Here is a 13,815-nt window from a genome sequence, read left to right on the forward strand (position 1 = left end):
CACACAAACCAGTTTTTAATATAGATGCTACTGTTCTCCCAAGCTGATCTGGTTTGGGATATTGATCTCAAAGCACTGCCATTCCCCAATGGCTCCTGCAAGTGCAACTGTTTCATGTGCCCTTTCCCTGTCTATGACTTCAATTATTCCCAGTTACTGTAATGCCAAGACTACTGAGTAATTTCCACAATGCTGGAGACAGGACTCATCAAAAGTCCCATCACTGTCTTCAACAAAGAAATCTTTCTTCCAGTTATTTGTCTGGCGTTGGCAGTTGGTTTTTTTAAACAGATTCGAAACAAAACCCTTATTCATTTGGTGTTCACACAAAGTTTTCCCATTAATGATTTACAACAGCCCAGATTTGGGCTCCAGTTTATTACAGACCTGCTATCAAGAAAGACCAACTTCTGGTTTTCCCATCTTCAAGAAAGTTAAGACTTTTCTAGGCTTTAGATGCCACCTAAAATGAGCCCTCTTTAAAATACATGTTCTTTATACACTAAAGCGGCAGCAAGATAGAGAAGAAAACTTTAGTTTCACTTGCGGGTTAACTTTAAGGTCAGGACTACATAAGCCTTTTGTAACTCCTTAAAATTTTAAACTGCTCTCTTAGCTCAGTTGAATACCATTGACTTTAAAACCAAAACACTATACCTTTTCCCCTCGTGAGGAAATGAAGTCTGAGGGGAAGTCTGCAATGGAGTAACCAGCAGGACTGAAAAATATTCCCAAGTATTTGATCCTGATATTTGAGATGGGCAGGGATCCACGAAGCACCAAGAAAAAAATCTCAGCTGCTGCTCTAGCATCTGCAGCAAGGCAGATATATTAGTACGTGGCAACTGGGAAGTCTGGAACTCACAAATCTTTGAAAAGAAACAGAACTATTACACTTCACATCCATTTTTTAAGTGCTTGCTTGTGATTTACAGCTCCTGCTCTGCAAAAAAGGTTGATGGGGATGCCAGACAGCCCTCGGTTGTTTCTACCAACTTTTCTTTCGGTTGTAGAATTGGTGTCAGTGCAACGTAGACTCAGTTGAAAACGTAGACTCAAATGGACATTCTTGGCTTACGTTCTTTCTTTTTATTCCTGCTAGGGAGATGGGGCAGCATCTGACGTGTGAGAAAGGTGCAGGGTGTTTGTGTTTGGGCTGGATTCTGCTGGGCTCCTGCAGCAGGTCCTCAGCACCGCAAAGGCCTCCGGTCAGGGGCAGTTCCTGTCCTATTCCTTGTGGGAACGTGTTTCTGTGACCAGGTAGTGTGTTTAACGGGGACGGGAAGGACTACAAAAGATTGTTGTTGAACGCGCCTTTCTTTGAAAAGTATTGTTTTGTAAAGAGTGGCTTTATAAAACGCTTGTTTTGGTGGGAGAAGGAAGGGAAAAGCAAATCTCCATCAGGGAAGAAAACAATCACCCTTTTTCCCCGGAGACAGAAAAAGGCGCGGGCATTCTCGCGCTTTACCTCTAAACCTACTGACAGAAGGTCGGTTTCTGAACCCGCAGCGAGCCCCCTCCCCCGCCCCCCGGCCGACGTTGGAGCAGCCGCCGCCCCAGGAGCTCGAAGGACCCAGCCAGGTGCGCGAACACACGGCGCACGGGGCGCGGCGCCGGCTCCGCCCCGGGACCGCGGGGCAGCGGAGACTCCCAGCCCCCTCCCTGGCGGAGGGGGAGGAGGGTCGGCCGCGGCACCTCCCCGCGTCCCCGCCTCCCTCCTCGCCGAGCGCGGCGCCGCGAGCATGGAGCCCGCCTGAGACGCGCTGCGAGCGGCTGCTGCGGCGGCACAACATGGAGGCGCCGCCGCTGGCGCTGCTGCTGCTGCGGCTGCTGGCCGCCTCGCTGCTGCGCTGCGGGCCGGGCGCGGCCGCGGGTAAGCTGCCGGGGCACCGCGGGCCCGGGGAGGCGAGCGCCGCCGGCCCTTTTGTTGTCGGACTTGGGCAAACTTTCCCCGCGCTGCGGCGGGCGGAGCGGGGCCGGAGCCGGCGGGGGCGATGTCCTCCCCCCTCGCCCTTCTTTCCCGTAGAGGAGCGGCTCGAGGACAGCGGGGCCGTCCCCCCCTTCCCTCCGGACGCGTCCCGCCGCGGTGGTGGCGCAGGTGAACGCGCTCGGTTGCGAAAAGGGAGACAAAAGTCGCTCCCCCTCCTCCCCTCCCGCGGTCCCGGCAGGGATTTCTCCGGGAGCGGCGGGTGTCGGGTGTCACTTGGCAAACTCGGGGCCGGGCGGAGCTCCGAGCCTGCCCTGCGCTTTCCCCTCGCGATACGGTTTTTAAGTGAACGCGCTAATCCTTTAAAAGCACAAATAAGCGGAGGCGGTGCTGGAGGGGTGAGAGCCGGGAGCGCTCCCCTCGCTCCGCCGGGAGCAGCGCTCGGCGAGCTGCAGCCTCCTTGAAGCCTCGTTGCTATTTCCTAGGTAGTTCAGAAACCACGGCTTTAAGAGACTGCCTCGTAAAAGGATTTTGATGTGCTTATGTTACAAATACATCTCTGCGAGACTGGGGATGTGCTGGAACTTTTGCAGTGTTAAAGCGGCAGCGTGGCCGAGGCACGGAACATCTTTTCAGGGCCTCTTATTAGGCCACCCACCTTCTCAAACCGTCTGTGATTTTTAGAGCTGTCATTTAGAACACGAAAACTGGCCATTTCCTTCTGGCATCATCATTTCACGTTTTTAGTTGGCGCTCTGTGTAGTTGTTTATTACGTATTGCTTATTCTGTTAGGATTATGAGGAAAAGATGCCCTTTGCATCTCAGGAGGCAAGTAGTTGAGATAGTTCTTGTTTAAGAATTATCTCAAGCAAGAATTATTTTTACTTAAACACGCAAAGGTTTGGTTAGCTGTTGCTTATTGTGCGCTAGGACACTGCCCAAAATTGTGAGGCTGTATTTTGGTTTTCTTTAATGGAATGACTATTTGCCTGATACTAAGAAACACACGACAGGCCAGCAGAGAAGGTGATGGGATGGTTGTAGAAGTTTGAAAGCAGGGCTACAGTGTGAAATAAAAAACGCGTTTGAACATGACCCAAAAATGGCTTTTAATTCGTACTATTTTTCCTGATATAACCCAAAGTTAATGAAATGTATCATTGTGTTAAAATGTAAAAGGTAGCAGGAAAGAACACTTGCTAATTTTATGACAGGGAAATGTACTGTGTAGGAGTACTCAACTGCACTTCAGTGCTATTTTAGTCAGTCTGTCATTGATTTAGGGGGCTATTTCCAGCTACTACTAGCATGATGTGAGGGGCTGTCATGAATTATGGTCATAAATCCTCTTGATAAAGTGAGGAAATACTGAATCTCCAGACTGACTCTAAAGTTTCGTACTTTCAAAGCAATCAATCTCTCCTGTCCAGACAAAGAATAATGGCTAACTGTCTGTGTGTGAATTAATTTGTTACTATTTAATTTTAAATTAAATCAATTTAATTTTGAATTAATTTTGAAGTATCCAGAGAGACTTTAAAATTACTCATACTGTAGATCTGTCTGTTATACGTAAATCAGCATGGCACACAAAGTCAGTGCTCTAGAAGAACGTGAATGCATTTCATCAGTAGCCCACTGTAAATTCCATCATTGCCCCTTGCTATTTTTAAACTTTTTTTTTTTTCCTTTTCATCTCAACTGCTTTAGCTTTTATCTTAAGAAATTTTTTTACTTGTTTATAATGTAGTTGTTAGTAATAATAGGCCATGGGGTTTGTTGCAGCTATACATTTTCTCAGTCCTGCATATGGCTAGAACAAGGCAAGCTAAGGTAACTTTCTAGCAAACAGAAATTTGTTTTTTGGAAACGTGGTCCTTAATTGTTATGGTATGGTCTGGCAGCATATCAACAAATAAAGGTTACAAAACCTCTCCTAGAATCTAGATGTGTGTGACTTTATTTATAGAGTGTTTAACGTAAGGTTTCTTCTAGTTAAAATTTAGGTAGCAATGTAGAATTAGTAAATTCTGTTTCTTTTTGTCAAAGCAGAAGTAAAAGAAAATTCACTATTTGTGGTGCTCAGAAACAGCTTGAATTAGAAGATTTAATTTCATGTTAGATCAGTGGTTTTTTTTGTGAACATAGTGCTTTGAATAAAAGCAACCTGTCAACCTGAGATTGACTGCAATAACTAAGTTTAAATTCCTTGTTAGAAAGAAGATATTGTAGGTAGCTTTATTACTCTTTATTATAAGAAATCCTCTTAATTTTTCTTTACATCTTTAACCTAAGAGCTATTAAGCATTCAAAATGTTTGGCTTTTATAAGTTCAGAATTTCACGTGGGAGTTGATATGGCAGAAAATAACAGAGCACTGAGAACACTTGAAGGAAATAGTTGATATTTTCTGCTCAAACCTTTGTGAAGAACTCAAATAGGTATCAACCTGAGCCTCAAGGGAAGACCAACACTTGTATAAGTATTTCTCCCAGTTTATGGCACAGGCCAGCAATGTAGCAATTCTACTGTGTACAATGGACTCTGTGTTTTTCTAAGAGATTTCGAGGCATGTGGATTATTTTCCTTTTATATGATCTTGCTTTCCAAGAGGACGTGTGCAACAGCACTGCAAGTCCACTTAGGGCAGGAGCCTAATAATTAGGATATTGGCTGGGGACACCGGCTGGCCAAAGCCGCATGCTGTTTAGATGCCTGGGTCTTTCTGAAGGAGTCAAAGACGTGCCGTTTCCTGACAGTCCACAGCTGGGACTTCTGACCTGGAAAAAATACTTCTGGAGAGTTCCAGCCTCATTAAGTTAGGCCATGGAAAGTCTCATGATAGAGTCAGAGAGTATTTTGAGCAGTTGTTGAGATATTGGGTGAATAAACAGTTGTGGTGAGAGGAGAAGAGAAGATGGGAACTCTGTCCCACAAAGTATTGTTCAGTACAGTTGTTTGTTAGGAGTTCGTGTCAGTAATTCTTTTGGTTCCATCTCTCTCAGAAAAATAATAATGTGGAGCGCACCAGCTCTTTGTGGTTCCTGTTTACTAAATATTGAAAATACCTGTTAAGCCACAAAATTCTACTGAGAAGCTCCAAACAGCGTAAAGAATGGGGGATGGCTTGGTAAGAGTGTTGAGGGTACATGTAGCAAACAGGATTTTTAATGTAATTGTTATTTCCTTTACTCTTGATTGATGCAGGCTGCCAGCATAGGCAGATGTAAGATGTCGTTTTTTACTGATGTGAAAGCCATGGGTGACTTTTGCAAAGACACCAAAAATTGACATACGCTTGATTTAAATTGGTTTGATTACTCTGGGTGGTAAATGGGTTAAAGCAACTGAAACCTCTTTTTAGACCAATAAATACTTTATATGAGTGTTTTGTGATAGATTAGCTTAATGAGGACAGTCTGCTGGGAGAAGGAAATTCTTGGCTGTGAATCAGCTACAGAATTGTGTTCATTTCACAGTGTGAAAGGTTTACTGCTATTGCAATTAACAGCACCAACAGCAAATGCAGCAGTAAGTTCCTGGTGTGATTGTCAATGGTCTGAGAAACTCAAGTGTTATCACATGTGTTTTAAAGCATCACTGCTTAATAGAATAGTTGTTGAATCTGTTTTGCCCTTTGACTTTCTGAAGTGCTATATTGGCTAATTCTGAATATTCTGCTAACTTAGCATCTATTATTTATCCTTGAAGAAATTGAGCTTCCCCCAGTTGAAGTTGGCTTCTTTTGAAGTAATAAAAGTTGTCTTTGTGGCGGGCAGAATTAAGGTTTTTGGACTCTGGTCTTCCTGTTGAGACTATAGAGGCATTATAAAACAGGTAATTTTTCAATTAAACTATGAATTGTGCTCTTGCTGTCCTATGGTGAAAAATTATGCAACCAGAGAAATGAGATTGCACGTATGTTAGGTTATAATTTCTTGTTAAAGGGCACACGATGTCCTGTGAAGTGTTGTGTTCTTAATTTGGTGGTTCTGTTCTTCTTACAGGACACCTGTTGGCTTGAATTTTGTCTGAGAATGAGATAAATGAGTTACCTTGATATCTCTCCATTTGGCTCAGGATTTGATGACATCTTGTGATGGTGATTCCAGAGGTTCCCTGTTGCCTTTTCTTTAGGTTGCTTTGAATGTATATTGACTTTAATTTCACGGTATTGTTGTATTAAATGTGATTCATTCAACATTTATTAATACTTCTTCTTGGAGTGGCTTGTTACACGTGATAGAAAAGATGATAAATTAGCCTTGTGTGACTCTTGATCCTCAGCCTGCAAGATTTAGATTGGAGTTAGGCAGTGGCTGAGTTACATGGAGGCAGAAGCTTGCCCCCTTCTTTCTGTGGGTTTTCAGAGTCAAAAAAAGCCAGAGAATGTGTTTCTGAACGTCTTGGTTGATGAGGAGGAGCTATGGATTGAGTAGAGCTGTTTAGTGAATTTCTTGGCTTTTATGTTTGGAAATCGGAGAGTATTACTATAATGTGGTTTTGTATATGTTCTTTTTCTTTTCTGCTGTTCAGTGTTGGTTTTAACCAAATCAACAGGAAAAGGGGTGAAGGGCCTGAGAAAATGTGATCGAAGTGAGCAGTACTGCTATAATCTATGGGTTATTGATATGTCATTTGAGAACTTCTACAGAACAATCTACGTAACTATGGCTTAAGCCATATATTCCAGGTTTTGATTTAGGCACAGATTATGGCTAGAAGCAGTAATGCACTTAAATCCTTGTTGATGACTTCCACCTTTGGTGGAAATTTCAGTTTTACTTGGATTCCAGATTTTTGTATGCTTTGTCCAGTCCTTGTACTTTTTTCATTCATTTTGCATGAACACATTCTTTTACATGCTTCTGAATTAAAACTGTCCTAGTTGGATTTCAGAAGGTCAAAAAAAAAAAAAGTGTTTAGAAGGCCAGAAATATAATTACGTGTTGTCCTTTTTTTAATATAAAACTTTTAGAGTATGGCGGTCAAGAAAGTGAAGCTGCTTCCTTTTATACCTTTACAAATCAGAGGAGACCCCAAGCCTGCCTAGTGTACTCTTTATATGAATTAAAAACCCAACAGCACAGAATGCCTAAGTGATAGTGTCTTGTAGATGAACCGAAACAAAATGTTTTTGTGAGACATCTATTGCTTCGAACTATGCAGCGTGTAGAATGTCCTGACCTACAGCTGCACTTTGTTATGGCACACTTCTGCCATTCTCTTTTCTCAAATAGTTCTTAAATAAAGATTTGGGTTTGGCCTTGCTGTAAGAGGTGAAATGCTTTTTCAGTGGTGATCAGTCATACCCCGTTTTTATTTTGCACGTGCTCCTGAAGTAAAGGACTGGGTTGTGTGTAGTGTAGGTTAAGTGTTTTGCACGTTTCCTGGCGTTACACTTCTCTGGGAGCTTTCTGGATTTGCTGGCTTATGCCACCTGAAACTTTATTTCTTTGTAGTGTGGACTTTTTATTTTTTTATTTCTCAGACTTCCTAAATAATGTACTCTTTATGTCTGGCTCTTCAGGTAAGACTGAAGGGTACTTTTTGTGATGTTTTGAGCGAGTGGTCTGCCAGGTACTTTGTTATGAGGTTTTGCTCTTCCTTGCACCCTATGGGGTGCTTGGGCACTTGGCACATCCTTTTCCATCAGCCCATCATTTCTAGGGTGCTACATAAGCTGTAGCGTATTCCTGTGTAACCAGACTGTGCCTGAAGAGGTTGTAGAGGGTTGAAGTCTTAGTATCTCAAATTTTAGAAAGTTGTCTAAGCTGAATTCAGTAGCTTTAGTTTTAGAAGTGGTACATACTTGATATTTGAGGCAATGTGAAAGGCCTTTACGTCTTTGTTGTTGTTGTTGTTGTTCAAGGATTGTTTCCAAATAATTGGTAAGGGACAGTTTCTACAAGTTTTTTGTGCATATAGAATAATGAGGTTTTGGGGGCAAAGAATGGCTGCTGTAAAAGGACAATCATGAAGTCATGGCGTTTGGAGTAACCTAGGAAGTGTTCCTATGGGTATCTGCCTCCAAATACTGTTATTAATTCAGTTGGTTAGACCAGTTTCTTGATGGTGCCACAAAAATATATTCTGAAACAGAAGTATATTTGTATCTGTTTTACATTTCATTATGGAGGAAGAGAAAAAGCAAACACTTGGAGTGAAAGGTTATGAGATTTATTCTCTGATGTGTAACTACGGGGAATATCTGTATAACATATTTGGTGCCCTTTCTTATTACTTGTAACTTAATGTAGAAGCCAGAATGTTGTTTCTTGAATTTCTCAAAGCATCAGAATTTAAAACGCAAAAATCTAATCCTTATCCTTTGTTTTATAAAACATGCGATCCTTGACCATTTACATTGTGCATCTAGTTTAAAGGAGCTTTGGAGGCTTTAATTTCCATAACTCCTTATTTCAAGTAAACTGTTGTTTACTTCTGAATTCTTCCCTTTTAAGGAAGGTTGCATATGGCCACTAAGTTTTCTCTGTCACACTTTGCTTTCGTTTCAGTTACTGTAGATCCAGCAAATTTTCAATGGTTGGGTAGTTGTCTGCGCTATAGGAATGAATTTTGGTCTAAAATATGTTAAATGTTTTTTATCTTTCCTTGGATGTTTTCTGTCATTGCTTCCTCTGCTTGAGGTTTGCAGCTTTTGATGTATGATGTATTTAAATTTATTTTTTTTAAGGGAAAATGCTTTAGCCTCAGAAATCCGTATTCGTGACTTACCTGGATGTGTCTTTTGCAAAAGATAGGAAAGCAAATTAACTGCTGTGTTAGCATAAGTGTTATCAAGTGAGAGCTAGCAGGATGAAAATGCATGTTTTTCACTTAGGTCTGCCCAGCTGTGAATGATTTTTTTTTTTTTTTAAAAAAAAAGAAGTCTATGCATTATATGTGTCTTCAATAGCTGAGTGAAATAAATCTGTAGTTACAGAGAATTTTTGTCTGTCTCAGTTTTAACGGCACGGTTTTTTTACTGTCTGGATAAAGTTGACTATTACTTACACATGTAATTTAACTCAAGTTTGCAGGTGTTCAAGTGCTAGAAGGTGTATACACGGAAGGAGTTACACATCTGGAGTTACTTAGGCAAGCTGCATATGAGAGTCAGGTAGGGTGTGGCTAATGCAGGCAAAACCGTAGTGAAGCCTCAATAAATTGGAGGAACCATGCACCCTGTAAAGAATGTGGAAATATTCCTGTAGACTTTGAACAGAGTAAATCAACTCTTCAGGGAACTCCAAACTTAGTTTTTGCAAACATTGGGAGAAATTCACACACCCAAGCAAAATTAAAGCGAAGATTGGATGATATTTGCAGTGGATAAATCATTATCTGCAGATGTTTGGTAAGAGTTTCAGCTGGATAACTGAAGTGAGCTCTGTAGCTTGCATGAAGAACTAATCGTGCCATCTGAACGTCTAATGACGTGCTTGACTATAAGTATATTAAGTATGCTGCTAGATCTTATTTGCCTTTGACAAGTTCTATAGATGGTTAATATTTTCAGAGGAATTGCTGTCTCTTCACAACCAGTTTGGCCAAAAATATGATATAGGTTGTGATTAATTTTCTCTGAAATGTTTTCATGGCTGTTGTCGTTCTGCTTGTCATTACGCTTGTCATTACTGTCACATCTCGCTGAAACTGGAAAATGAAACGCTCAGCTAGGAAGAATTTTAATTTAAATTTAAAGGGCAGAGAGTTGGTCATGGAGTTATCATGACTACTTTTTAACTTCCACTTTTCTGTCAAAGCAACAGAAAACAATGTGTTTGTCAGAATTGGGGGGTGGTAATCCCCTACTTTAAGAATCCTGGATGGTTGTGATACAATCCCTGTGTTTGATGCCTGTGAATGCAGATATCATTCTGCTGTCTGCAAATCCAAGTGTGTTAAAGAGCCATCAAGACATTTGTGGGAAGTGAAACCATTTTGCATGAGCCAGAAAACTGGAAAACACCTGGATTTTACTTAGTGACTGGTAGTTACTCAAAGTTTAAATGTGCTACCAGACCACTTGGTTCTCTGGAGCAGAGACAGATCTGCTCATAGTTCATAGAAGCGCTGACTAGGCAGAAGTGATCTCTTGCAAGGTCCTGGCCACTTATGCTGAAGCATGTACACATGGAAGTGTGTGAGATATTTTTGGAGGAAGTATTTCACATATGTATATGTGTGTGTGTGTAATATGTATGTAGGTTCTTACGTGCTTAAACACTTGGTTAACCAGTTTCTCTTGCTCTGTTTTTTTCCCTTTCATTCTAATAGTTGTGTTGTTGAATAACCTTCCATTTCTGAAAAGAAACCCACAAACAAACCTGCTTTTTGTGTAGACTTTAACTCCTGATATTAGATCTCAGTAATTTTAAGGAGAAAAGTTTCACAGTTGCTACCTATAAGACTAGAATTCAGTATACCTGGATTTGGTTTTAGTGTTGTTACTGAAGCAGGCCTTTAAATGCGTGAACTCAAATTCTCATTTGAATAAAGGTCCCAGTGACACATAAATGGTCTCTTTGAATGTATCTTGGAAGAAGCATTTCAGAGTAATCTTTTCCTATACATATGGGTTTTTAATAACCTTCTAGTTAACCTGCCTTGTTTGACTCCATTGTATTACTCCATTACTATTACAATGGCTGATGTTTCATTAGAGAGAAATGAAGCTGCAAACAGAACGGTAGGTAAAGTATCCATGAAAAAGTGAGGTGGTGTGTATTTTATTAAACAAAGTTGTATGCCAGATCACTTTTGTGCACCTATATCTTTGATCTTGCATAACCACTTTCTATACTATTTACAGTCTGCATTTTACAGTTTCTGCATGTTGTATCAGTCTCCTGTGTTAGTAGCATTTCTTTTTAGCTTGAAAACTCTTGTAGGCAAGGATCTTGTGTATTGTTTGTCCTTTTACTTGCTTACTTTGTGTTGTGTGTTACCCCCACCCCCTGCACTGTCTGAAGAACCAAGATTGCTAAAGGCTGGAATGTCTGTAGGTGGATAATTAAAAATAGCGGTCAAGAGAGCTTGGAAACTTGTTGGGCTACTTCTCTAAGTAGGATGATGAAGCGTCATTGAATGGAAGAAGAAAACAAAACAAAACAAAAAACAATCCCAAGTCCCCAAAACACCCTACTGTTTCCGACAGTTTGAAGAGACTGCATGGTGTCCCCTTAGCTCCACTAACATGTCTGCCCATGACAGAATTGGTAAAACTGGAGAAGCTGTGGCTTAGTCTGTGTTTAAGGATTGCTGCTTGGCATTCAGCCTAGTGCAAAATGGGGAGAAGATGAGCAGGTAGGACTTTACTCTTGTAACCTCTGTCCCATATTATCTCTCAGCCTGCATGGTCTAAATTAAAGTCTTCATTATCTGTAGAAGATTTAAGTGATCTAGGATTCATTTACCTTGGGCATTACCACCTTGACACATCCAGCCCTCTCCATCCTGCTACATTAATTACAGCTCATAAAAAATAACTGGTTGCTGTTCCCCAGGGTGTGGAACTCCTGGCAGCTGGAGACAGAGCACATCTGGCACTGTTCCCCAGCAGCAGAGTTCAGCCAGCCCAGATGCTTATTGCACGTGGGGAGTGATGCAAGTTTTCTCTAAACAACAGCTATGGGATCATTGTAAGCATTGGCCTCTCACCTGGTTATTCTGAGATGGATCTATTTTTTTTTTTTCCTGAGGAAGTCTCTGTGCAGTGGGGGGGGGGGTCGTGAAGTGCTGTAAAGTCTCAATAAGAGTGACTCCGTCCTCCAAGCCATACTTGCTTCTTGACACTGGGGCTCTTACACGTTCAAAATGCATGTGTAAAAGCTGCTGTGCCCATCCAGATAGCACTTGGTAGACAGAGGTGTGCTTTTTTTTGTGCTTTTCTGATACCTAGGGTTCTGTGGAGTCAGTGTTGCAGGGACACAGAAGAAGGTTTTCTATTTAGAGGAAATGTAGTGTAGTGCCCAACTTTGAGGAATGTTCTTGGAACCTGTTACTATCACCTTCCTTGTACAGAATATAAGGCTTTTGTAGGGTAACAGAACTTGCTTTGTTAGAGATACCTGATAGAATATGAATTCAAAACCTATTCTGCAGTTATTTCCCCAAGGGTGCTTGTAGTTTATAATTCATTCTGTAGGGATTGAGACTGTAACAGGCTTGTGTTACTGAATCTGAGCATCTGCTGGTCACTTCTCTGTATGAACTGATTAGTTATTATTGTGGTTTGTAATATGACACCTGTCCGTGTGCTTGTTGACAGCCTGTTAGGCCTTTCTTGTCCACACATGCTAGCTTCTGAGGGACGATGCCTTATTTTAAGTATTTCTTAACATATTGCCAGCAGTCTATAAGAGCAGCTCAGGTCATGTGACAAGAGAGTCTTCCAAATGCATTTTTGGCCATTGACTGACAATGAACCAGACGTAGGTGGCAGGACTTGTTTAAATAGACAGTGGGAAAAGTATTGATTTGCTTGTGAGCCCACACTGCAGGACAGATGCATGCAAACCAGTGTACCAGTATAGAGTAGGATTTTGTTCCTTTGCTTGTAAATTCTGCTGTTCTTTTTTAGTTACTGCTAAATTCTCCAGCTCTTCAGTTCCCTGGCCATTAGCTGAGAGGAAGCTGCTTTACACATTCTTTCCTGTGCTCATTTTGAGACTCTAGCACCAGTTCTTTTTTAATGTTCTTTTTATGAATAAAATCTCAGTCTGTGTTGGAAACAGGAATATCTTCAGATCTCTCTTCTCTGCTGCATGACTGTCATTGCTGTTGCAAACCGCTGTGTTGACATTGATTCAGTAATGCTTCATAGTAATTGAGAGACTATGTAACAGCGCTAATGAAAATCCTTGCAGTGGTTTCTGGAGGCTTGGGTATCAATAAGCCGGTGGAGAGGTTGCATGTATAAAAATATAACTTGTCAGCTGTTGTGCTCTGAATTACAGCTGCATGCAATGCTTTCTGCTGCATAAGTTGTCGGCTGCTTTATTGTGAGGCAGAAGCAATATACTGAATTCTACAAAAACCTCCGTGTTTTCTCCAGGAACCAGAGTTTTGATAACTTTTTTTGATCTGAAGTGTTTGTGTGCAAGAATAGAGCAGTCAAGCACAAGTGGGAGATGGGGAAGCATTATGTGCCCACACGATTGCAAAAGGAAACAACAAACTAGTTTAGTTAAATCTTTATAACAACAGTGTTGGCTGTTTATAGAAAGGAATGTACTTTGCAGCGTTATTTTCCTATTTAAACATAGCAGGACACTGGGAACAGGTTACTGTGAGTATTTAAGTTGTGTTTGCTTAGTGTGCTTGGCAACATTTCTTTCAATGAAAATTTAACTTTTTAAACTATTCAAGTTCAATTTCAAAGCTTCCGCCTTCACTAAAAAGGTAAGATAACAGGGGGAAAAAAATCAGTGTGGTGTGGGGTTTTTTTTTTTAATTAGTGATGTATATGATGTCAGTTGTAAGATCACTGTTGTATATGTGGCCAGAAGTGAGTGTGTTTTGTTATCTTTATTTAGAATGACTTTGAAACATGGAATGATAACTTGTTTAAAGTGCCGCCATAAATATCGCGTATTCCCAAGAGGTGATTCTACAGCAGATATCATTTGGTGCCTGTCTTTCTGCAGCGTTTGGTTGAACATATGCCAAATGTGTGATCAGACTCTTTTTGATGGATACTGCAGGTCTTCCAACCTGAACTTCACCTGTGGCAGTGGCGAAGCAGTAATGACTTCAAAATGCTTCGCAGTGTCTGAAATGGCATGAAACTTTCTGGTTCTGAGAGCTGTAAATTCATGTTAAAATAACAAGAATTTCTGAAAGTTGTCTATTAGCAACCTCAAAGCATGTCTTTCTGTAC

General features: G+C 41.1%; 1 protein-coding gene across 1 annotated transcript in view; it reads left to right on the forward strand.

Annotated features, from left to right (window-relative positions):
• The first annotated feature begins 1,714 nt into the window (after positions 1-1,714).
• LRP5 (LDL receptor related protein 5) overlaps positions 1,715-13,815 on the forward strand; it is a 164,984-nt gene continuing 152,883 nt past the window's right edge. The window contains 1 exon segment of the mRNA XM_054067099.1: positions 1,715-1,873. Within this exon segment, the coding sequence (XP_053923074.1) occupies positions 1,792-1,873 (82 nt within the window). The 5' untranslated portion in view covers positions 1,715-1,791.

Source organism: Cuculus canorus, chromosome 5 (assembly GCF_017976375.1).
Source record: "Cuculus canorus isolate bCucCan1 chromosome 5, bCucCan1.pri, whole genome shotgun sequence".
NCBI lineage: Eukaryota > Metazoa > Chordata > Aves > Cuculiformes > Cuculidae > Cuculus > Cuculus canorus.